General features: G+C 56.4%; 1 protein-coding gene across 1 annotated transcript; it reads left to right on the forward strand.

The window, feature by feature from the left end:
- Positions 1-7,072: 7,072 nt before the first annotated feature.
- Positions 7,073-13,288, forward strand: UTP11 (UTP11 small subunit processome component). Its single transcript, XM_090058259.1, has 8 exons — positions 7,073-7,228; positions 7,437-7,498; positions 7,862-7,964; positions 9,451-9,564; positions 9,743-9,836; positions 10,235-10,365; positions 12,436-12,546; positions 12,994-13,288. Exons 1-8 carry the CDS (start codon positions 7,166-7,168, stop codon positions 13,075-13,077), a joined length of 762 nt encoding a protein of 253 aa, XP_089914385.1. The 5' UTR covers positions 7,073-7,165; the 3' UTR covers positions 13,078-13,288.
- The last annotated feature ends 10,174 nt before the right edge of the window (positions 13,289-23,462 follow it).

A 23,462-nucleotide genomic window follows, 5' to 3' on the forward strand; every position in this document is an offset into this window, starting at 1 on the left:
TCGCACCGGGCTCCCCCCAAACCTTTCCCTGCAAAGGGTCTAAAAGAAAGCTGCAGGGAGGAAGGGGAAGCAGGGCTCCCCAGGAGCCCCCTCCTCTCTTTCCTCCGCAGAGGATCTAAGAGAAGCTGCAGCTGCGCCCGGACCTGGCCGGGCACCAGGCTTTCCCAGGTAGACCCCACCATACCTTTCTCTGCAAAGGATGTGGAAGAAACCTGCGGCCGTACCTGGACCTCGCCAGAGCACTTGGGTATAGTCTCATGGGGGTGAGGAGTGACTGAGACGGCCCTCGGGAGGTCACAGCTAGTCCAGCCCCCTGCTCCAGGCAGGATCTGCCTTATCCGAAGCATCCTGGAAAGTCCTCGTCTAACCTGTTTGTCAAAGACACACTCGACCCTGCGGCACAACTACAAGGCACGTAAAAGACACCAGACCTGCCCCGGGGGAAGCAGGGGGACGAGGGCTGGCAGTGCTGCTGTTGCAAGTCTTGGTAAAATGCACTCCAGGGATATCAGGTGGAGGAGCGTGCCCCCTGCTACCCCCCACCAGCATTTACCAGTCTGACCATGGGGTAAAATTCCTGATTGCAAACGTAACGATCAGTCTGACCCTGAGCACTAAGGCAAGCCCCTCCAACAAGGGACCCCGGCGTTCAGCCCCAGGAGTGTAGGAGGACGGTGATAAGGCGGACAGGGAACCCAGTAAAAGGGAGAGTGTGAGAAAGCAAGGGTTGCACTTCAAAAGCTGCAGAAGGATCTTTTTTGGACAGATCTGTTTTAACGAACAAACTTGACACAGAAGACAGGAGAACACACAGATGAAGGCTGCAGAGAAGAAACAGGTTCCAGCCACTGCGTATGCGGAGGAGGATCACAGTATCGTGTGGGAAGAATCGGATGACTTCAGGGACTAGAACAGAGGCGGGCAATTATTTTGGGTGGAGGGCCACTTACTGAGTTTTGGCAAGCCATCGAGGGCTGCATGACAGACAGCCAGGGGCGGATAAATATTAATTTTCTAACTTTTCAGGGGCCCTGCAGGCCGGATAGAATGGCTTGGCAGGCCGCATCCAGCCCCCAGGCTGCATTTTGCTCACCCCCGGGCTAGAATAGGACAAGTGACATAAGGGAGAAGTATACTGGTAAAATGTAAGGCCCTGCATTTTGAGGGACTACTATCAAGAACAGCAAGGAACAAGGAGGAGAAAAAGAGTATCTGCTGTAAGTGGAGCTCCATTTTAAATGAGCAAAGAGAAGACTGACCTGAGATCATGGAAAATGAGGGGTGAAGGGAGGTCAGGAGGTTACGTCCAGCCCAGCCCCCTGCTCCAAGCAGGACCAGCCCCAACAACATCATCCCAGACAAGGCTTGGTCTACCTGAGTCCTATAAACCTCCAAGGATGGACACTGCACCACCTCTCTGGGTGACCTGTCCCAATACTTCACCACCCTCCTCGTGAACACGTTCTTCCCAATATCCAGCTTAAACCTCCCTTGCTGCAACTTGAGCCCATTTCTCCTTGTCCTGTCGTCTGCCCCCACTGAGAGCAGCCCAGCTCCAGCCTCTTTGCAACCCCGCTGGTATCAAATCCCCCTCAGTCTTCCCTTCTGCAGTCTGAATCAGCCCAGATGCCCCCTCGTAGATCATGGGATTACAATGAGCCACCATTAAAACACAGCCAGAAACAGGCAAATATCCTAGGCAGCATTAGGCAAACCACTTCTAGCAGAGGTAGGAAAGTACTGATGCCCGCGTGAGCTTTCATCTGGCATTCCCTGTACGGTGCTGGTCAGCTGGGTCCAGAAAGGATGAATTCAACTGGAGCAGGTACAGAGAAAGGCTAGTGGGACGAAGGAGCCTAGAAGAGCCCGACTAGCTTAAGGGAGCAAAGCAAAGGGTGAAAAGAAATCCAAGTGCCCTCTATATAAAGAGGAAGAGGCACGAACTCTGGGAGCTCCAGGGCAATGTTGGCATGAGATCCAGTGGTACGCACCGGCCTCAGCTAAATTTAGGCTGGAAGTGCAAAGCAGCATCAGGGGAGTGGGGGCCTGGGACAGCCTTCTCGCAGGAGCGGTGGAGGTGAAAATCCATCTCTGGCTTTCAAGACGGAGCATGAAGAGTTCAGGAAAGAGGTCGTGTGCTAGAAGCCTCTGTCGGACCCCCTCATACCTGCTTTGGTTTCAGTCCCCTGCTGTTCCCCATTCCATGGACTTGTGTTTGGACATGAAATGTCTGCACCCTGGACCGAGTATGGTCTAAACACGGACTTTGGCCACCTGGATTAGTTTTTGTGACATCTTTGTCCCTGGGGGCTTATGGCCTATCTGCCTGTTCCTGCACTGCCCCCTCCCCCTGCTTGCCTGTCTTTTGTATGCAAATCACTCTCCATTTGATGTACAGCTCCATGCACGTCCTTTCCCCGCATCTGGAGAAGCGAGCTCAGGCTCACGAAAGCTTACGTTATGCACCGAGTTAGTCTATAAGGTGGAAATCTACCCTGCCTTCTGCCCCACTTCAGACCAACACAGCTAGCTAGCTACTTCTCTCCTGGACTTGGTGACATTTCTAACTGCTTATAACAGTGTGTTCCTTCACAGCTTTGATGATATTCCCCTAGCATAGTCCTTGTTCTGAGCCAAGGGTAGATAGGCTTATCACACTGCATAAATAGCTCTGGGTGAATGATAGCATGGGCTCAGCCCAGGTTGTTTGCAAGGCAGAAACAATAAACAGATATAAAAATATTCAAACACCCTTCCAGAGAAATTCAGTGCAGCCAAGAGGCAGAAAACCATCTTTCCTGAAGGTCACAGGAAGAATCCAGGTTATATTTGGGCCTTCAATGCTCCCCAGCAACAGGGCCAGTTATTCTCAACGTCTTTGAATCCATGTTTTTCCAAGATACTCTCTCCCCAGTGTGCCTTGCAAAACAGGCTGGCGCAAAGCAGTTCTAGTAATCAAGGGCCGTAAACTGAGCCACTCGCTGCACCGGGCTTCTCTCCCAAGGGCCAGGAATAGGCAAGGCCTGTTCTGACCCTGCAAATTCAGCTTGCCTATGCAAACAGTGACTCAGGGCCAGCCCATGCAGTCACTGCCACTTTGCACCCAGTGCTTGGTTTAACTCCACGAGTTCACTCGGCAGCTGCATGAAGGTCGATACAACAGTAAATGAGCAAAGGATGCCATTTGGTTCAGTTCACTTTAATGAAAAACATTATCCATATGGGCAGGGAAGCAAGCGTTTCCAATATCTGCCCATGATACGACTTCACCCTTCATCCGACCGGCTGTGCCCACTGCTCTCTGCACATGCTAGCTGTTGTGCTTTGAGAAAAGCATGGAGGGCAGCCAGGGTGGCAAGAAAGGGAAGGGGCTTTGTGAAATCTCTCCCTGCCATTTGAGGGATATAAAGTTCCATGCCCATCTCCATCCCTGGAGCTGCAGCCCCCTCTCCTGGCAGCTGCCTCTGCTCCTTATCAAAGCCGCAAATCCAAGCTCCTCTTTTGCTCTGCCAGCTGGGATTCTGCAGCAGACACCCCAACAGAAGTGCAAACGATCAGAAATGATCATAGCTAATGAAACACGAATGATGTGGCTGGCCTTTTTTTTCCTACCCCCTCCTTGCTTCCTCTCTGATCATGGAGTGAGTCATTTCCTCCGTTATCTCTGGGTTTGTCTTTGCTTTGCTGAATTCGTTTGCATTGCATACGGTTTCATCATCTGATTCAGTTTAGAGGAAATGGGAGTCTCTGAGGCCCGAACGAGTCCTTCAGACACTTGACTGGGACAGAGCATCTGATCGACCAGGAGGGGCTCCATAAATTTGCTCCAGATGGATGTCACACTGGTCTATCGTTTCCAGCCTGTCACAAGCCATGCAGCCAGGTTTCAAGGATGCACCACTCCTTCTGCAGAGCTTTCTTTCGCCATGGACTGCCCCTCACAACTGTAACAGGACCAGAACACGGTCTGTCCCCAGTGCCGGCCTTCACAATTCATTTTACCTTCCCCGGATCTCTTCCACTCCCCATTTCCAATGTTTAGAGGTGAACGAAATAAGCAGTTTCTGCCTTGTTTGACTCAAGCATGACACCAACCTTGTGCCAAGTGGTGAAATGGTGGGTGTGGGTTTTTTCCCCTCTTCTTTTTATAGCCGGGAGCTCCCCGGCCTCCAGCTGTGCTGATTACAATCAGGACCTGGCCCCACCTGCTGTTGAATTTTATGGGGATTACCAGCTACTTTTGTCCCTTGTCTTCTGTCCGCTGTGGCATGGGCTTGCTAACCCTGAAACACCCAAAGACTGTTCTGGATCCAGAAGCAGGCAGACAGCTAAGGACAGGCATCCGTACGCCAACCACCATACCGACCGAACAGCTAAATCCCCAGAGGTTCGGGAAGGGGTGGGGAAGGGGGACAAAATCTTTAAATGCTCTCAACATTTTCATCACTTTAATAAAAAGACCTGCCAAATACTCGAGTTTGTCTCCTGCAAAGGCAGGGTACAATTCTCTTGTATAGGACACATCAGATACCCAACTAATATTATTATGTCTAGTGAGGTGCTTAGGGATTGTAGAAACCTTTTCCCGGGACTAAGTGAACAAGTGAAGCAAACAAGTCTAGCAGCACCATTTTGTACTAAACAAAGGCCAAATATAAAGCAAAGAGAACAATTAAAGGCCAGTTGTAGGATCGTAGAAAAGTCAGGCTGCCGGGCGGGGGTGGCCCTCAGGTCACATCTAGTCCAGCCCCTGCGTGAGGCAGGGCCATCCCTGACTAAACCATCCTAGACAAGTGTCCATCTAACCTTTTAAAAAGGTCAGGACCAGCCCCACAAAGGGAAAGGGGAAAACCCCACCAGTGCAATCCAGCACCATTAAAAGGCTATTTCCAGGTCTAGCATGTTCAGGAAGGTCAGCGAATGACACAAAGCTCAAGGAGGCCTCACATGGCGTGCAGCAGACAATTCCCCCTCTCTCTCTCTATACATCTCATGCATATACACAGATACATATATACACACACAGACAGATGCTCATGGACACCCAGCCCAAACGGAAGCCGGGGCCTCTCAGCAGTCAGATGGGCATTTCCCAGTGTGCCCATGGGATTACCAGGGTCGCGTGATTCCAGCTGCCAGCCTTCTCCAAAACGAAGGCAGGGGAAGAGGGGTTGGTGCATCGAATAACCCAAACCTTGCATTTCTGAGAGGCTTGTGCACTGCTCATCCTTGTACAGAAGGAGTAAAAATGAATAGGAGGAGGGGGAATTTGCCACATCGTGTGATTTTCAAGCACTTTTCTCATACAGATGTCTTAGGTCTTATCCCAAGTGTGCATTGGAACAGGGCAGGAGACGTGGTGTGCAGATGAACTGACTGGACCAGGATACCCTGAGCACACAGGCATCTCAGAGGAAGCATCAATAGCACACCTCAGGGTCTGCAGTTTAGCTGCAGCCTCATCTTTCCTCTTTAGCCACTCAATCATTCATTTTCTCTGCCCGTTGAATCAGAAGGAGTTGCACTGAGTCAGTCTCATTCCTAAATAAGAACCTGCAGAGTCCAGAGCCATGATGGGTCACTTCATCCCCAGCCTCCATACTGACTCACTGTTTAGATAAGTGAAGTTACTTGGGATATGATAAAGAAGTGGTCTTTTTCCATTAGGTCATCAGGCAATTCTTCCCACAGGCTGCAAAAATTCTTAACGAATTACAGCTCAGGGCAAAGGTTGGTGATAATTTGTATATTCTGCTTTATCTAGATGGCCCTGAGCACCTCACATCCATTTATGGCTTTTACAACCCGGCTGTCATAGAGAGACACACCGCTATGCAGCCCATCTGCAGGGGACCAAGGTAGATGAACGAACTCCCATATTCCCGAGTTACAGGGAGACTGCTCTTGTGTTTCATATTATAAAATAGCTGCTATATGTTCACCCTGCACGGAATAAGACAGAAAATGCCAGCCCCTAGAAACTCACAGCCTTAAAGTCCAATAGCAATGATACATTTGGCTTCCAATCTTGCTAAAGTGATTGATAATTGCAAGTCAGACACGAGTCCAACCAGATAACCAATTACTACCGTGACAAATCTCTCTTTAGGAACAAACCTGAGCCCATTCGTGCTTTCACTTTGGACACTGAACAGCTGCGTCACTAGATTCAGACACGTCTGAATTAGGTTACTATCAAGCCTATGGCCCAGAACAGTGACTCCCCACCTTATTTTTGGACTCAAGGCCCCCCCACAACACATGCTGGCTAGTGGCTTCCAATCGTTTTTGGGCTACAGAAAAAGAGCAGAGCCATTCTCGCGTTGCAAAGATCTCAGCAGGTCGCAACATGGCTCCTCTCTCCTTCCAGCCCCAAGGCAGCCGCAATAAGCCAGAGCCAACCATGCCTCCGAGGCAAGGGGCATCCGACCTGCCGCGGGAGCCCTAGGGCCCTTCCACACATTCAGGCGAAAGCAGGCGCAGACCGCCGCGTCGCGAGGGAAGTCTCCTGGACCGCGCAAGAGCCGGCACCGCCTGGCCCGACGGGCTCTGGAGATTTTGGAGGCGCCTCCCTATCACTTGCGCCCTAACGGGCTCCCTGAAGCAGCGACGGCGCGACGTGAGGAGGCGTCTTCGATTTAGAAACCCACGCTCCTCATATTGTCCAAGACATGGCGGCACCGCCAGCGTCGGCTCGACCCCTCCCCCGGGGCACAACCTGCCCGTTAGGTAGGATACTCCCCGTGATTCCTAACGACCTCCCTGGCCCAGCCCCAGCCCCAGCCCCGCCGCCGGGGCTCGTCCCGCCCCGCGAGGGCACATGGCACTGGGCAAGACGTGCGTCTCCCGCCCGGATACGAGGGGCCCCGCGGCACCCCTCAAACACCGCGCTTGGCGGAGCCGCGGGCGGAAGCCCCGGACCTTCCCCTCCCAGCGGGCGGCGCTTCCCGCCACTGGACGGCCGCTGTTATGGCGCCCCCCTCCGGCCGGGCCGGGCCACGCATGCGCCGTAGAGCCTGCCCAGGGGGCGGGGCTTGCTGCCCGGGCGGCTGCTTCGTCACGACCGGGGGGCGGGGCGGAATCCGCGGGCAGCGACTTTACCCGGAAGCGGGCGGCGCTTCCGGTTGAGGTTCTGCTGTTCTGTGTCGGCCCCGATCCCAGCACCATGTCGGCCACGTTCCGCAAGGCCGCTAAGGCCGGACAGCGCGAGCACCGTGAGCGGGGCCAGGTGGGGCCGGGCCCACGGGGATCGGAGTCCCGAGTGCGGGGCGATCAGGCCACGGGGATCCGGATGGGGCAGGGATCAAGCCCACAGGGATTAGGATCAGGCGCGGGGTGATGAGACCCAGGGGGATCCGGATCGGGTCCACAAGGATCAGGGGTGGGGGGCATCAGGCACAGGTGACAGCGGCCGCGTGCCCCCTTTCTGCCCACAGCTCGGGTCCCGGAGGCGCCTGGGGCTGCTGGAGAAGAAGAAGGATTACAAGCTCCGTGCCAAGTCAGTGCCAGGCCGGGGGCCGGGGCGGACGTGGGGTGGGGGGCTGGGCTGGGCTGCGCAGCGCAGGGTGGCGGCAGGAGGCAGCAGGACGTGTAGCCACGTGAGCGCGTTTACAAGCGACTCCTATGACTGCCAGGAAAGTCTGGGCATTAACCTGTGCCAAGCCCCCGGGAGGCTGTGGGTCCCGAACTTCTCTCTGTAGATCTCACCGGCGTCCTCCAAGCAGGGCCAGCTCGTTTGCGGCTCCGTGGGGTCTGTGGCCCCTGGCTCTGCTTGCGCTCCTGGTATCGGTATGAAAGCTTAGCCCCTCGGGCAGGCACGAGCCCATGGACAAGCTGGCCACCGCCTTGTCTTGCGTTTCAGTGACTATCGCAAGAAGCAGGATGTGCTCCGAGCCCTCCGCAAGAAGGCGCTGGACAAGAATCCCGATGAATTCTACTTCAAAATGACCCGCGTGAAGCTCGAGGTAGGAACCTGCTCGGCCGCCTTTGCGCAGGACTGCCTTGTTCTGCTCTGCACTGACCGAAGATTTTTCTCTTTAGTTTTTTTTTTTTTGACTACGAATAACTAAATAGGCTTATAGAGCTGGTCCGTCCGTGATGGCGTTGGATAAGAACGATAAGAACAGGTATGGGTTACGCGTGGAGAAGCAGAGGATAGAGCCTGACCAACCTGATGGCCTTTTATGACCAAGTAACTAAATCCTTGGATGATGGTGTCACTGTGGACAGAGTCTTTCTAGACTTTAAGAAGGCCTTTGACACTGTCTCTCACCCCATTCTCATCAATAAATTAAGTGACTGTGGCATTGATGCTTGCACAGTTGGATGGATAAAAAAACTGGCTGATGGGGCAAACTCAGAGAGTAGTGGTGGATGGGTTGTACTCAACCTGGCGAGATGTGAGCAGTAGGGTTTCCAGGGCTCAGTCCTTGGGCCCGCACTGTTTAACATCATCAGTGACTTTGGACGAAGGGGTGGAAAGCACGCTGTCCAAGTTTGCTGATGACACTATGATGTGGGGCGAGGTGGGCACACTTGAAGGGAGAGAGAGGCTGCAAATAGATTTAGACAGACTACAGAAGTGGGCAGATGAGAATAGGATGGGGTTCAATGTAGATATATGCAGAGTGCTGCACATTGGGAGAGGGAATCCATAGCATACATACAGGCTGGGGAGCTCCCCTTTTGAAAGCACAGAGGCGGAACGGGATTTTGGAGTCGTTGTTGACTCCAAGATGAACGTGAGCCGCCAATGCCAGGCCGCAGCCAGCAAGGCCAGCCGTACCTTGTCATGCACCCAAAGGTGCATCTCAAGCCAGTCCAGAGAGGTGGTCCTCCCCCTCTATGTGACTTTGGTCAGGCTGCAGTTGGAGTACTGCGTCCAGTACTGGGCACCACACTTCAAAAGGGATGTGGTCAGCCTGGAGAGGGTTCAGAGGAGGGCCACCTGCTTGGTGAGAAGGCAGCAGGACAGGCCCTATGAGGACAGACTGAGGGACCTGAACCTGTTCAGTCTTGGCAAGAGCAGGCTGAGGGGGGACCTGGTGGCTGCCTACAGACTCATCAGGGGAGATCAACAGCAAATAGGTAGAGCCCTTTTCTCCCCAGCACCACCTGGGGTGACGAGGAACAATGGTAATAAGCTGATGGAGAACAGGTTTAGGTTAGGGATCAGGAGGTAATATTTTACAGTTAGGGTGGCCAAAATCTGGAACCAACTTCCCAAGGAAGTGGTCCTCACCCCTACCTTGGGCAAATTCAGGAGGAGGTTGGATGATCACCTGTCCGGGGTCTTGTGAACCCAGCATTCATTCCTGCCTGTGGCAGGGGGTCAGGCAAGATGATCTGATCAGGTCCCTCCTGACCCTAGCTACTATGAAACTATGAGAACTTGAGCACCGCAGCATCAGGAGCACGTCTTGGTGCTTACTGTGTTCCCTTTGCTTTCAGGATGGAGTTCACGTGATAAAGCAGCCGAAGGAAGAGGTGACCCCAGAACAGATGAAGGTGATGAAGACGCAGGATCTGAAATATGTGGAAATGAAAAGAGTGGCAGAAGCCAAGGTAAGAGCCTCAACTGACTCACCCGGGGCTTTCTGCCTGGATCGTAACGAATGCACGTGCGCTTCCCCTGCTCCATGGGCTTGCCCGCACGCTTGCTCAAGTCAGATTCAGCTGTAGAAGAAACTATGGCTGGAAACACCGATGCCGCTTTGTCTGCAAACTAACTGCTTTTTTGCAGAAAATTGAAAGGCTGAAATCGGAGCTCCACCTGCTGGACGCCGAGGGGAAGCAGCCCAACAAACATACGTTCTTCCTGGATACCAAAAAAGAAGGTGGGAGTCACTGGGCTCTGCCAGAGAAAAGCTTCCCTTTGACTTGTAAAAGAGCTTGGTGCTGCCTTGCTGTCTTATCTCCCAGGAGTGGTGAAGCGTCTGGTGCTCCAGGGAGTCTCTCTCCCTCTTAACAGTGGAGAGAGGAGATGGACTGTTTCATAGAGAAGTCAGGCTTTTTAGGGACCTCAAAAGATCACCTAGGCCAACCGGGGAATGTACCTGTGACTGTAGCACCCTGCTCTAAGCAGCTGAGCTAGACAGCTGTTCTTCAGCGCTGCAGTGGTCCTCTGTCCAGGTGACCCTGGGGCTCTCTGCCACGTAGCATGCACAGCTGTTTGTTTGGGGAAACAGGCTGAGTGTTCATGGCTGACCTTGGCTTCTTTTTTTTTTATCCGTAGTTAAAGAGTTTGATGTCGCCTCTCACCTGAACACTGTCCCTGAGCTCGTAGACAGAGTGTACAACCGCCCCACCATTGACACGCTGCAAAAGGAAGCAGTAAAAGGAGCTACTAATTCTGCCTATTTAAAGGTAACTCGAGCTGCCACCCGTCCTACTCCTAGTGCTCAGTCACCTCTGGGGTCATTTCATATTACCTCCGTTCTGAGCTATGAGTCCTTGCAAGGATACCTTGGCCTGGCTTGTGGGTGGACAGGGCGGCTCCTGTAGCTCAAGACTTGGTTGGTCTTGGCAGTGGCTGAGTGATTTGGATGAGAGCCAGAGATTGCTGGATGCGATGAGGAGGAAAGCAGATCTTTCGTGCCTGGAGACTTGAGATTGGATCTGTGGGATGGCAAGCGAAGAACCTATTCAGTTGCGTCCTGTGGCGGTGCGGGCATTGGTCTGTGCTGCAGCACAAGAGGTTTGGCGGCCTTTGGCTGAAGCATGGCTCGGGATGCGTGGGGTGCTGTAGCACAGCATTTGCAGGGTACCAGCACTGCGTGGGGAGACATCGGGCTGCTGAGGTGCTGCCTTCCCTGAACAGCGAGTGTATGCGATTCTTACGACTGTCTGGCCTGCTCCCTAGCAGGATCTGTTTCTGCCCCACTGCTGCCTCGAGCGAGCCTTGGGATTTGTTTCTGGGACTGGAAGCAGGTCTCTGATTTGCTCTAACAGGCTGTTGGGATTTTCTCTTGGGGTCTGTCTTTGAGCCTTGCTGATTCTCTTCCTCTGAGGCTGCTGCTGACCACAGCACTGACAGTGCTGCTCAGACGTGCAGGCACTCCGGTGACGAAGTCACTAGTGCTTCTGGAGGCAGATTGGGTCCATTGGCAGTTCATGTGCCTTACTGCAGAGCCAGGGTTTAATTAGGCTGTTGGGATACAGGGCAGTCGTGAGATTGGGAGTCAGTCCCCTTGTTTAAAAGAAACGGCATTCTCCTGCTGCATTTGAGCATTAAAGCGCATTTGTCCCCAAATCGGGACATGACAGAGCTTCTTGTGAAGTCGGTGTCTCCTGTCACAACAGTTGCATGGGCTGTCCCTTTCCCCTGCAACTGGTGATTGTAGCTGTGTGGATTTCTTCAGAGATTTCTCTGCTGCTTGCTTGTCTCTTGGTTAATGAAACTACATAGGATTCTTGAACTTTGTGGCTCTGAGCTTGGTGGCATTTGTGACCCAGTGCCTTGCCACCCCCCTCTTTTTAGATGCCCAGGCTGAAATCTCACTTCCTCGCTGGTTTTAAGTTGAACTGTTTCGTGCAGGCGTCAGTTCTCCAGCCCAGATTGCTTGCACAGCATCAGCTTCACTCCTGATGTTTTAGTTTCACAGCAGTTCCCTTCTGCTTGGGAACAGCTAAACTTGGTTGCAACAGTATAAATACCTCCTAATTAGTTTGGATATATTGGGAAGTCTTGTACGCCTGAGTCAGTCTGTGCAAGAAGGTAAAAATAAAGGTGTCTGAAATTGCCGAGGGGAAGACTGCAGCAGGTTTTTTCTAAATAGGACGCTGGCTAGTGTCCCGCCCTGGCCTGTTCCTTCTGCCAGCCTTCTCCATCTGGCTCATTAGAAAAGCTCGTGGACTTGTTTAGATCAATGCATTTTTTCCCCTCCTAAAAAACAGTCATCTGAAGCCTGTTGGGATCTGTCCTGTTGGGTATCAGTAATTAGATCACCCCAGTAGCAATGCCACCTTGTGCTGCGGGTCCAGCAGCTCTCGTTAGCTAATGAGTTGTTTTCTGGGAGAATACCTGCTCACTGCCCCTGCAAACAGAGCTTTACTTGTCACCAAGCCCCCAGCCCTTCTGTTCTAGGAAACACTAGCACTTCCCGTAGTATCTGGGCCAGCTCAGAAGTGGTTGGGCCCCTAGGTCTTCTGCTGTACTAAATTGCCTTGCCTGTATGAACCTTTCAGGTCCCTGCCAGGAACGCTCAGCTCTCGGGGCCAAGAGGGTTGAGGCACATCCCTTTAGGAGCAGCAACAGTTTGGTCAATTAGGCAAAGCTCTATTAAAGCATCAATGAGTGTGTGGTCAGGGTCAGCCTGAGTGCAATCCCTGAGCCCACAGTGAGGCCCCTGAGTATGAGCCGGAGAAGGGTCTAGTTGACACCAGGTGCTTTCTTGGGTTTTTTTTCCCCTCAAAAATGCTCTTTTCCTCCTCCAGAAACTAGCCAAGAAGCGGAGCAGTCAGTACAACCTCCTGAAGCAGCGCATTGAGCGAGAAAAGCAGCTGTTTGTCATTGCCCAGAAAATCCAGACACGCAAAGATCTCCTGGTGAGGGGCTTATTTCTTGTAAGCGCAGGAGGAGGGGTCCCTAGGAAACAATTCAGCTGTGAGTGCAGATGACTTGTTCCTGTTCAGGCCTTTGGCCCAGAAGCTCAGTTCTTTGTATGACTTCCTGGGGCTGCCCAAACACCAAGTCAGTACTGGGGAGCATCAGAGAAGACCGGAGTGGTAGAAACCCTTCAGAATTGCAGTGGGAGGAGAGGTTTCCTGCCTCCATGGGGTTCATAGTTCAGTGAAGACCTGGGCTATAACTGCCTGTGTGGCTGATCCCACAATTTAAAGGTGACAGAACAAATAGAAATACCTTTTTCTAGTCCTCACACTGCCCTGGCCCTGCACCCTCTGTTCCCATCGTTGCTCTTGTTCGTTCTCCCCCGGGTTTTCCTCTTGTTGCATGTTCAGAAGGGAAATCAGTTGCTCTCGTGTCTTCCCCAGGACAAAACCCACAAAGTGAAGGTGAAGAAGGAGACGGCGAATGGCCCTGCAGTGTACAAATTCAGGTTCCAGCGCAAACGCTAGCGCTTTGGGGAAAGGGTTAACGGAAAGAGCCGTCCTGATTTTGGAGCTAAATGAAGTCATCAGGAGCCTGCTTCTCCTCAGGAGCTGCGCTGGTATCTCAGCAGCATCGGATTTATTTTCATGGCTGTCTAACGCTCTGTCAGAGTAAGCCCTGTGGGCCTCTTGTAACCATAACACATTTTATTTAATAAACCCAAGAAGATTCATGCTTCACGCTGGTATTTACATGTTGGAGAGCCCAGAAGAGGGGCCTGACTGCTGTGGTGACTTGCGCCCTAGAACATCCTAGGGGGGAAAACTCGGTGCTGGGCACAGTGAAAGCTGTGCCCTGCTGAGCAATACACATCTTAGTCCAGGGCTGGGGGACATGGGAAGGCTGCAGACTGGCAGCCTGTCCAGTGCGTGGCTCTGACTGATCCCTCCACTCTTTCCCATGACCCCTCCTCTCCGTCTTCTTCCCTCGACTTTCCTGTGCTGTCCATTCGCTGAAGCGGGCAAGGGCCCAGTGCTGGACCCAAGCTTTTCCCTGGCCCAGTGGGGCTGAGTGAAGGATTTAGGACCTGCACAATAAAGGCAGCGGATGGGGGGCTTTGCCCTGCCTCTGGCATCCCTTGCAGCCCTCTGAGAAAGCATAAGGACTCCAGAGCAGTGTCATGGAGATGCGGGTGCTCTTGCATTGGGTGTTTTGTGCCCTGTAAGTCACTTGGCCCCCTGAGCCTGCAGAGGCATGTCTGAGATCCCCACGCAGAAAGGGAAGCCAGGCCCTGGGCGTCGGGGTCTCCTGTTCCATTCGCATTCTCTTCATCGCTGCAGCATCCAAGCAGCTGGAGGGGAAGCTGCACAAGGGCTGTTAGTTCATGTGCCTTGAATTGCCCAGAGCAGCTTGGGCAACTTCAGGCACCAGGGGAGGAAATTTTCCACCTGTCTGTGCATCTGGGCTACATCTGAGTAGCCAAGCATCTGAGGCTGGGCTGTCCAGGTGAATTCTCCTCAACCCCTTCCTTCACTGGTTCTCTCTCTGGCTGCGCAGGAGGAGACAGGGTTTGCGAGACACTGATGTTTGGTGGCAGGCAACAGAAGAGCGTGGCACTGGACAGTGACCAGAGATGTCCTCCATCCCCTCCTTTCACGTGCAGCTGGTTGAGAGGGACTCTCGTTTGCTTTTTGAAAGCAGTTAGGATATGTATTTTTCAAAGAACCATAGAGAGCACGAGCTAGCTTCACTTGCCCTAGGTTAATGGGACTTCACTGTAGAGGAATGAGGGGAGGGCAAAGGGAGGAAAGTGTAAGTACTGTGTGAAAAGCAAACAAGTTTAAACCAAACCAAGCTCCCTTCTATCAACAGATGGGGGATTTTTGCTACGAAGAAGCTGAAGAAAGTTACTGTACTTGGTCTTGCCCACAGTGGTAGGGGAAAACAGCAGCAGGGAGCAGGAAAGGTGTGTAGGACAGTTAAAATCCCCAGACCTTTTGACATGATGATTTCTCTCAGGTGCAGAATCCAAACCCTAATGGTCGTGAATTGTGCGTAGCGCGCAGGCAGCAAATGACCTTCCGGGGCCAGCACTTAGAGCATCAAAGCACGGGTAAATGATTCCCAGCTTCTGAGGTGCGTGAGCTGCTTTTCCTCCTAGGAAGAGAAGTGGGGCGCCCAGCGTTCGCAGAGCCGGGGCCCCTGGATTCTGCTAGGCACCAGGAGGAGGAGGTGGCGACTGCCAGGATGGCACTCCCACCGGAGCCGGGAACACCGGGCCTGAAAACTGAACTGGCCGAAGCATGGGGTTGGGGCCTGGCTTTGGGAGGGAGCTGCGGAGCTGGGCTGCCTCCTTGCCTTCGGCGTCTCTGAAATCTCAGCCCAGGCACCTCACTCTGCCTTTGCCAACCTGAAGGACTGGGCCAGAGCCCAGCCTGGAAGCCCACTTCTGGTGCTTGGTCCTGCCCAGGGCTCTCCACTAGTTGCAGCAAGGGAGGTTTAGGTTGGATATTAGGGAAAACTCTCAGTGGGAGGGTGGTGAAGCACTGGAACGGGTTCACCCAGCGTGGTGGTGGACTCTCCATCCTTGGAGGTGTTTAAGACCTGAGTAGACAAAGCCTTGGCTGGGATGATGTAGTGGGGGCTGGTCCTGCTTGGAGCAGGGGGTTGGACTAGATGACTCCCGAGGTCGCTTCAACCCTCGTTGTCTATGATCCTGTGACTAGTGCGTACAGCCCCTGGAAATGGCACGTCCAAGGCAGAACAGGGGCACGGACGAGGTAGTCTGAGCTCGTGCCTGCAGTTCTGCACATGCACGTCCCTGCCATGGGGCTGCTATTAGCACCTGTCTGGCTTCTAGCTCAAAGCGCGTCCTTCTCGATCTCTACCGAGCGTGGAGCTGGCGTGCCACAAGCAACACGCGTGCTTCCTAGCGTGGCCCCTGCGAAGCAGAGGCTGGGCCCAGCAGGTGGCAGCAGTGCCCCACAGAACAGGGCTGGGGGGCGGGGGGCGGCTGTCTGGACTCAGCCCGGGGCACTGCGCGCTGCCTGGGATGACGGCACTGCTCCGGATGAGAAACCTGTCCCTAGCAGACTGCATTCAGGAGCTGGTCCCCAGGTGCCCTCTTCAACCTGGGCAGGGAATGTGGTCCAACAGGCCACGCTTGTCAGCATGCAAACCCGGGTCCCCTTCCCCTGGAGAGCGAGGTTTGTCCCAGGAGAGCTGCAGACCCTGGATGTTTGCTCCGATGCAGCCATTTTCTTCCCAAATCTCACTTGCATGCAGGATGCTCATTCTTGAGGACGGCTTTTAGTACCATACGATGCTCTTCCTCTGCAGCCTGCGGCATTGCAAGCACGCCCGTCTTATCCAGCGGACGAAGAGTGCCCGAGCCAGGCTCACAGTTCAGTTCCTGGTGCCTTCTTCAAGACATCCCACAGGCAGGTTAAAGAAAGGGACCTAAATGCTTGGGAAAGGAGCCCTGCTGCCCTGCCCCCAGCTGCAGAGGCAAACAGGGTTTGTCCGAAAGTCGCTCCTGAACTTAAGCCAATGTGTGTGAAGTCTTTTCCCCTTGCCCTGCATCTCGTGGGCGCTCCTCTACCCCTCCAGGGGTGCTGCCCTGCACTTTCCTGCCCTTTTGCCTTAGCAGAGGTCATCGCTGATGCTTCCCACCCGTCTCTGCCGTGCGTTGTGTAATCCCAGGCCCAGGCACATGCCTCAATGAAACCCCGAGAGGGAGACGCCGCCTGCGAGCCTCCGTGTGCGAGCGCACCCTGGAAAAACCAGCGTGGTGCCAGGACGTGTCAGGACACGACGTGACGAGGCAAGTCTGTCTAGAGAAGCCGCCTCGCAGCTCGGGTCAGGTGCTCCAGCCTCCGTTTCGGCTGGGCCTCTCCCACGCCCCGTTCGGGGCTGCGGCTGGGCCCCAGCGGCCTGTCCTCTCGCTGGGACGGTGCCAGTCGGCCTCTAATCGAATTAGGAGGTGCCACGGCCGGCTGGCGTTGGCCACGAGAGCAGCACAGCAGGTTCTCCGGGAACCAGGCGCAGCCAACTTGAAGCATCATTTTATTCATCTCCCAAAGCTTCCCGGCCTGGCCGTCGTGCTGAGTGCTGGCTCCGGAGGCACTGTCAAGGTCAATCGAGCCCAAAATCTGGGCGTCATAGAAACAAGCGGAGATGAACCCCGCAACCCAGGGATGCATCTAGAAGGCTTCATTCACAATCCCACCAGAAAACAGTTTTTAAAAGAATGTTTAAACCCACTTTCCCCGCAAGTGTTTGCAGCCGGTGCATGACGATGGCAGGTGGCGGGGCCCAGGATCAGTCCCTTCCTCTGACCGGGGAGAAAGGAGCGGCTTCGGGCTCTGCCGGGAGCGACTCTCCTGGGCTCTGGGATGGGCTGCGGGAGCCGGGTGGCTACGAAAGAGCCCTCGCTGCCCTCATTGTGGACAGGCTGCTTCTAGTGTTGGGGGCTGACAAGGAGATCCCCCAAGGAGACAGCAGCAACCAGCGGTGTTCAGAGACAAGTGAAAAGTAACCCCCCCGGCTGGCTCCTCGGGCAGGCTGACGCGTTCTTGCGTTTGTCCCATGGATTTTGGATGGGCCCGACTCAGAGGCAGGCGAACGATGGAGGGAGTGGACACGAAATGGGGTTCAGACTCTGAGAGCAGCCGGCGCTCGGGAGGTCACGTCTGGTCCAGACCTTGCTCGAGGCAGCTCCTGCGCGTATCCGGTACAATTCTCAGGCACCCCAGCACCAGCCCCTTTTGCAGGGGTGCACTTCTCCTTGCACCTTCGTGTGTCCGCACGCCCTGTCCATGGCCCCACCAGGCTCCAGGACCTCCTGGTCAACCTCCTGCCTGTGGCTGGGGGGCCCCAGTGCCTGCATCCGCATTAAGATCAGCTCACTGTCTTCCTCGTGGGCTCAGGGCTGCTGTTCCCCACTGCCATTGCAAACAGGGCTGCTCCAGGCAGGGTCACCCAGGACTAAGGCATCCTAGATGGGCGTCTGTCTAACCTGCTCTCACACTTCTTTTGTTTGAAGGTTCATGTCTTGAGCCAAATCAGCTCTCAAGTCTATCGACGGAGCAGAGCTCACTCATTCGAGTCTGCGTGGTCTCCTCCTTCCCAGGCTCTTCAGCCTGGGGCTTTGGATACTCCCAAGTCCATGGCAGGCTTCCTACATGCAAACCTCACACCTAGAGGCCTTGGGCCCCCGGGTCTCGCTTGCCCGGAGCCAAAAGGCCGAAGAAGCAAGCTAGGGGGAAAGCCTGGAAGCGATCCTGCATTGCCACGAATTGCGCAGCCCCGTTTGGAGGCATTTGTGGACTCTGGCAGGGATCTGCTTGCCTGCAGCCCACGGGACAGGCCTTCACCCTCTAACTACACCAAGTCATTCGAGACCCAGAAGACGGGGATCTCTCCTGCCAGGTCAGTAGCCACCTGGGCCAAAAAACCTCGCAGTATCTCCCACGCTTGGGCAATAACTTTCCCAGCAGACACTGTTGTAACTCAGCACACGCAAGAGGACTTACACCCAGCTGCTCAGTGCCCTTGGCTAGCTCCTGTCAGCGGGTCGCTTGCCCTGCAGCCTTGAACAGGTGAGTCCGCTCCGGTCTCGGTTCCCCAGGCCACCCTGTCCTGCGCCGCTGCAACTTTGACTTCACAAGCCAAGTAACACCAACCCCTCTGCCTTGTCCAGGCTTCAGGACAGGGCCATCATGGCTTTGGCTTCACCCCAGCACAGCTACCTGCCCCTCTGCTCCTTCCTGGCGTCCTTACCCCCCTTTGCGGCTCCACCCTCGTTAGCTGGTCATCGTTCCCAGCTGGCCCCCAGCTTCCCACCAGGCAGGCTATTGCCCACTGCCCGGCTGCAGGTGGGTGCTGAGTCCTGGAGAGCCCATTTCCTTCATGCACGAATGCAAGTGCAGGGATTTTTTCCACCTTCCTCCCCGTGTTGTCATGAGAGAAGCTGGCGAGGTTGGAAGAGAAGGAGCGGGACATAACCGGAGGGCGGGAGCAGCCCCCAGGCAGCATGTGCAACCTCTGCTGCAACCGGGCTCGTTCGGTGCGTGCATTTGGAAGTGTACTGCAGACCGTCCCCGCCGGCAGGAGGGCTGCCGGGAAGGAAGAGCGCAAGGTAATCTCTGGAAAGGACCTGCCTATTCCCAGTAGGATAAAGGGTGCAGGTTATTATGGGATAGAAGAGCTGACTGCAGTCCGTGGGCGCAGCTGCTTATCGCAGGGTTTGATGTGAGCAGGCTCTGCGGGATGCCTGGCACACCCTGTTCCCTGCGCACCAGCCCTGCTGCCTCAGCCCGCTGCCTGCCTCAGGGGCACGGCTGGCCCCTGCCCCTCTCCCCACCAGCGCAGGCTCCCGGGCTCTTCCCTTAGGCACCAGCGAAGGGAAACCCCTGCGGTAGAATGCATTCGCCAGCTGCACTGCAGCAGACCTCGCCCTGGGAAGGGGGCCCGGAGCTGCTGGCTGTCCATCCCGGTGCCTTGCGTACCATGGAGTGGCCCACGCCAGAGCTGGGGGCCCGGCTCCGGGCACAGGGGCCCCTTCTGGTAGGGGCAGCTTCAACAGAGGCTCTAGAAGCCGGTGGGCCCTGGACAGTGACCGCTCCAGCCCTGGACGCCTCGGGGACAAGTTCGCGGTGTGCGCTTGGAGGGTGCGGGGAGTGATGCCGCCCCAGGTAATGCATCCCCGGCAAGGAGCGGGCTCAGAGCATCTTGCAGGAGAAAGTGGGGGCTGCGGCCACAGAAACAGCTCAGGTCATGCCCTCGGGCACTCAGCCCAGCACCTCTGCTGCCCGCAGGGAGCCCAGCAGCTGGAAATAACACAGTCCGAGGTGCGAGCTAGGGGCTGCCCCTCGTGTTGCAGCCAGGACAGAGGCCAATGCAAGACTGGAAGGTGTCAAGGGAGTGTCCCAGTGCCGCTGGTTGTCTCCAAGGGCCAAAACAGGCTTGCAAGGGACTATCGGCGTGGGGGAGAGGATGGACAGGCCAGGGTAAGGTTTGGCCCAAACTCCCCGTCTTGGAAAACCCACCGCAGCTGCGTCCCGGGGAGCAGCATGCCGGCCAGCACCAGCGCACCCTCGAGAGACGGGGAACCAGCGGGATCGTCCTTGCCGGCCAGGCCCTGGCGAGGAGGCAGAAGGGGCTGCCGGCTGCAGCTCCGCTCGGGATAATTATAGCATCAGAGCCTGAACCAACAAGTTCCTTGGCAAGGAGATTCCCTGCAGCTTGCAAAACACAGACATCAAAATACCCCACCGACTGGCGGCTCGGGCTCCAGGTGACTCAGAATCATCGTCTGCCGTATAATCACTTAATGTAATTCCTTGTTCAAGCTCGGGAACTCAATTGGTAATGACTGCCTATAAAAGTTAATAGCAGGGTACATTAAAATGTTTGCAGGATTATCTCCAGGCAACTGCAGCGATATATTACGAGCGGGAGAACAGGCGCGAGTCCCGCGGCGGATCCGGCGGGCTTCCTGCCGGGCCCGTTCCCAGCAAGGCCGGAGGCAGCCGGCAGGTCAGTGCAGCGGGCCTGGATTTCGGGAAAATCTCTCCATCCGCCGGAGGCTGCCGGAGCCCTTGCACCCCCTCCACACACGTGCTGGGGGCACCGTGCCGGCCAGCAGAGCTGTGAGCTGGGGGTCCCGGCTCTGGACAGACACCCCCTTTCCCTCCGCTCGCGTTACCCCAGCACACGGGATTTCCCACAGCCCCACGGCATCACTGCACTGCTGGGCTCCTCGTGCCTCGGTGGCTCCGTTTCCACGCGGCGACGGGTGGCGCTCGCTGCGCCCACGCCCGGCTGTTCCCACGGCTGGGTCGGGGCTGCAACACCGGCTGCCAGCCGTGCACGGGGCAGCGACTTGGGGCGCTCTGCTTGCCTTGGCATCGTTGCACGTGGGCCCACGCCCCAGGCTCCCGGCCCCACTGGAAGCTGTTGTTGAGCTGAATGCATGCAGCTCAGTTACTGCTTGTATACCGCTGCTCAGCTGCATCCACCCAGGGCCCCTGCTCCGTGTGGGGAGAGGCCAGGCACCCGGGTGCCAAACGGCCCCTCTGCAAGGCTGTGCCTGAAAGCTTTCAGGCCAGCGGCGGGGTCCGGGCAGGTAGGAGCCCGTGATTTAGTGCCAACCTGTTCCCAGGACGTTCCCGGCTCAGCAGACACGGAGCCAGAAATAGTAAGCGAGTGAACAGAGATCATCATTTACTGCAGCCCTAGCCCTGATGCACCTTTCTAGGGAAGCTCTCATTTATTATGCATTGTCATTAGCTGCAGCAGGCAGCGGGGCCTTCATTAGAGCTGGAGTTAAGGTCTGTTTTGGCTGCCTCATCAGCATCAGTGAACTGCATCCCTGCGAGGTTTGATACAATTTAATTAACCTAATTAAAAGCTCTGATTGCAGAGATGATTGGGGTAGAGCCAGCAGCAACTGCATATTTATAACGAGCTGGAAGGTGTGGGACTCCAGCCAAATGATATGCATCTCTAATGAGCTGGTGCTATTGAAGTGTGGATTTGGAACACTAACATTTATTTTTGGCAACAATGGCCAGTTTATCTTCCCCGTGGAAGCGGCTGTGGCTCAATCATCTCCACCCGGGAGCTGGCCGCAGTACTCCCAGGTCCCTGCCCCGGAAGAAGCCAGCACCCCGGGGATACGCCGGGTAAGAGGCGGGTCCGCGTGCCCACTTGCTCGCGCACACGTTGCACGGCTCTGCGTGCACATCCCTTGAGTCTCTGTGATCAGCCTGGCAGAAGATGCCCATCCTCCCAGCCCGCTATGGCCTATCCCACGCATCTGCCCCGTTGCGGCGTCCAAGGCAAGGCTGCCTCCTTCCCGACTTGCCTGCACGGTGCCCGCTGCGCTCCTGGGCACGACGCGTAACGCCCGGGCCAGGCTGATGCGAGGGGCGCGGGGCAGCCCCCGGGGGCCTGGAGGTGCCGTCCGCCGGCACAAACGCTGCCGCATCCCGTTCCCTTGGCCCCGCGAGTGGGATGAGGGGCTTGTCCCCTTGGGCACGCAGCCGCGTAGGCGGCCCAAGCTCTCCTCCTGTTTGGGGATGAAGGGAGCAGCCCGAGTCCTTGCAAACCGTCTCCCTTGGTGCCCGGATGAGCAGGGCGAGCCTCAGAGCTGAGGTCAAGCGGGGGCTCCGCATATGGAGGCCAGCGGAGAGGTGGTCCCGTCCTCGCCACAGCTGCCCGAGCCAGCCCCACTCCTCACAAGCTCCTCCAGCGGCACCAGAAGCCAAGGCCGGGGCAGGTGCTGGGAGGGGAGCCGTGGGGAGGCAGCGGGGAGCGCAGCCCCCCGATCCGTGGCCGGCGGGGCCAACGGTGCGAGGCGCGAGGGGCCTGGAGCACCGTGCCAGCGTGCGGGCTAAACAGAGCTGCGGGTGATCCCCGTCCTGCCCCCACCCCGGATCGCACCCCAGGTCTCTCCGCAGCCCGTCCCTGGTGCCCGCCGCAAGCTGGCAGCGCCCCCCAGCCCCCGAGCCCGTCGGCTGCGGCTCGCCACGTCCCGAGCGGCCGCCGGGATGGGCTCAATCTGTTCGCGGCGATGCGGCCGCGAGTCCCTGTCGGTGCTCGACACCCACGATCTGCCCGTTGGCACGCTCGGCAGGTGGCAGGGGTAGGGACGGGGGTGTCGGGGAGGGAGGGCCCCTCTCACGCTCCGCTCCCCGGTTCCACCAGCTCGTGGCCTGAGGAGCCCCCGTGCCACCGGGCAGTGGCCCCCGGCGCTTTGAGCGGGTAGCTGGGCCACGGGTGCCCGGGACCTCATCTCGACTGCATCCCTGAGCTGGATCCCTGCACTGTTGTCTGTCCCCCTCGGGGCCCGTCACCGTGGCATCCGGCCTCCCGCGTGGGCCGCCCCCGCCCGCCTGCCGTGAGACCCCGGGGCACCCCCAGGAGTGTTGGGCGTCTGCGTTCATGGAGGGACCCTAATGCAGCCCTGCAGAAACCCTGCCCGCCATCGCAGGCGCAATCAGCTGATTGCTCATTAGGCGGCAGCCCCCTGGCTCGGAGAGGCGGCGAGGTGGATAATCAGCCCGTGGAGGGGCCGGCCCTGCCCTTCCTCCTGCTGAGGTCTCCCTGGCATCTGTGCCCCAGCGCAGCTTTGGGCCAGGAGGCATGCAGGAGCGCTCGCCGAAGGAGTCCCGCGCGGGGCTGCGTCCCTCCACACTCCCCGCCCTCCCGGGAGGTATTTTCCCTGCCAGGCTCACTAACCACCTGCAGCAGCTTTGTGGCCTGATAATGTATTCCACGTTTCCTCAGCTCTTTCCAAGCACACGCTCCCACGTTTTGCTCATTTGGTGGCAGCGCTGTGTGCCGGCTGGTGGAGGGGCCCGGGAAGGCTGCGGAGCCGGCCTGCCGACGGGCTCGCTGCGCTAGTCTCCGTCAGGCCCTGGGGGTGCTTGCAGTGACGGACCTCATGCAAACAGGAACCTAAGCGGGTACTGAAGGGCCTGGACCACGCTTCAGAGCTGGCGAGACCTGCAGCCATCCTCCCGGTCTCCTCCAGAGCTTTGGTTCCCACTTTCTCCAGACACAGGGTCAAAGCACCTGGACTTTCTCTGCTCCCATGCGTCAAATTCTCAGCCCTCTTGCCATGAGTCTTTAGAGGACACCACCCAATGCCCCCTGGCCTGTCACCCGTGCCCGCTGCTACTGGGCCTCAGGGCCCTGCTTCCACTACCCGAATCCCACCCCAACCTGGGGCCCATTGGCGCGCATGGAGAAGAGCCCGTTGCAGGGCCGTACGCTTGCAGAGCGCTGCTCGCCCAGGCATCCTATGGGCAGGCAGATGCAGACACGGTGTAATAATTATGTGACTGCTTTTTGTCAAAACAACAGAATGGGACGGAAGTGTCGTGCATTTATTTGCATACCCAAA

The sequence above is a fragment of the Crocodylus siamensis genome, chromosome 7 (assembly GCF_052110815.1).
Source record: "Crocodylus siamensis isolate JL-2025a chromosome 7, ASM5211081v1, whole genome shotgun sequence".
In the NCBI taxonomy this organism is placed as follows: Eukaryota; Metazoa; Chordata; order Crocodylia; family Crocodylidae; genus Crocodylus; species Crocodylus siamensis.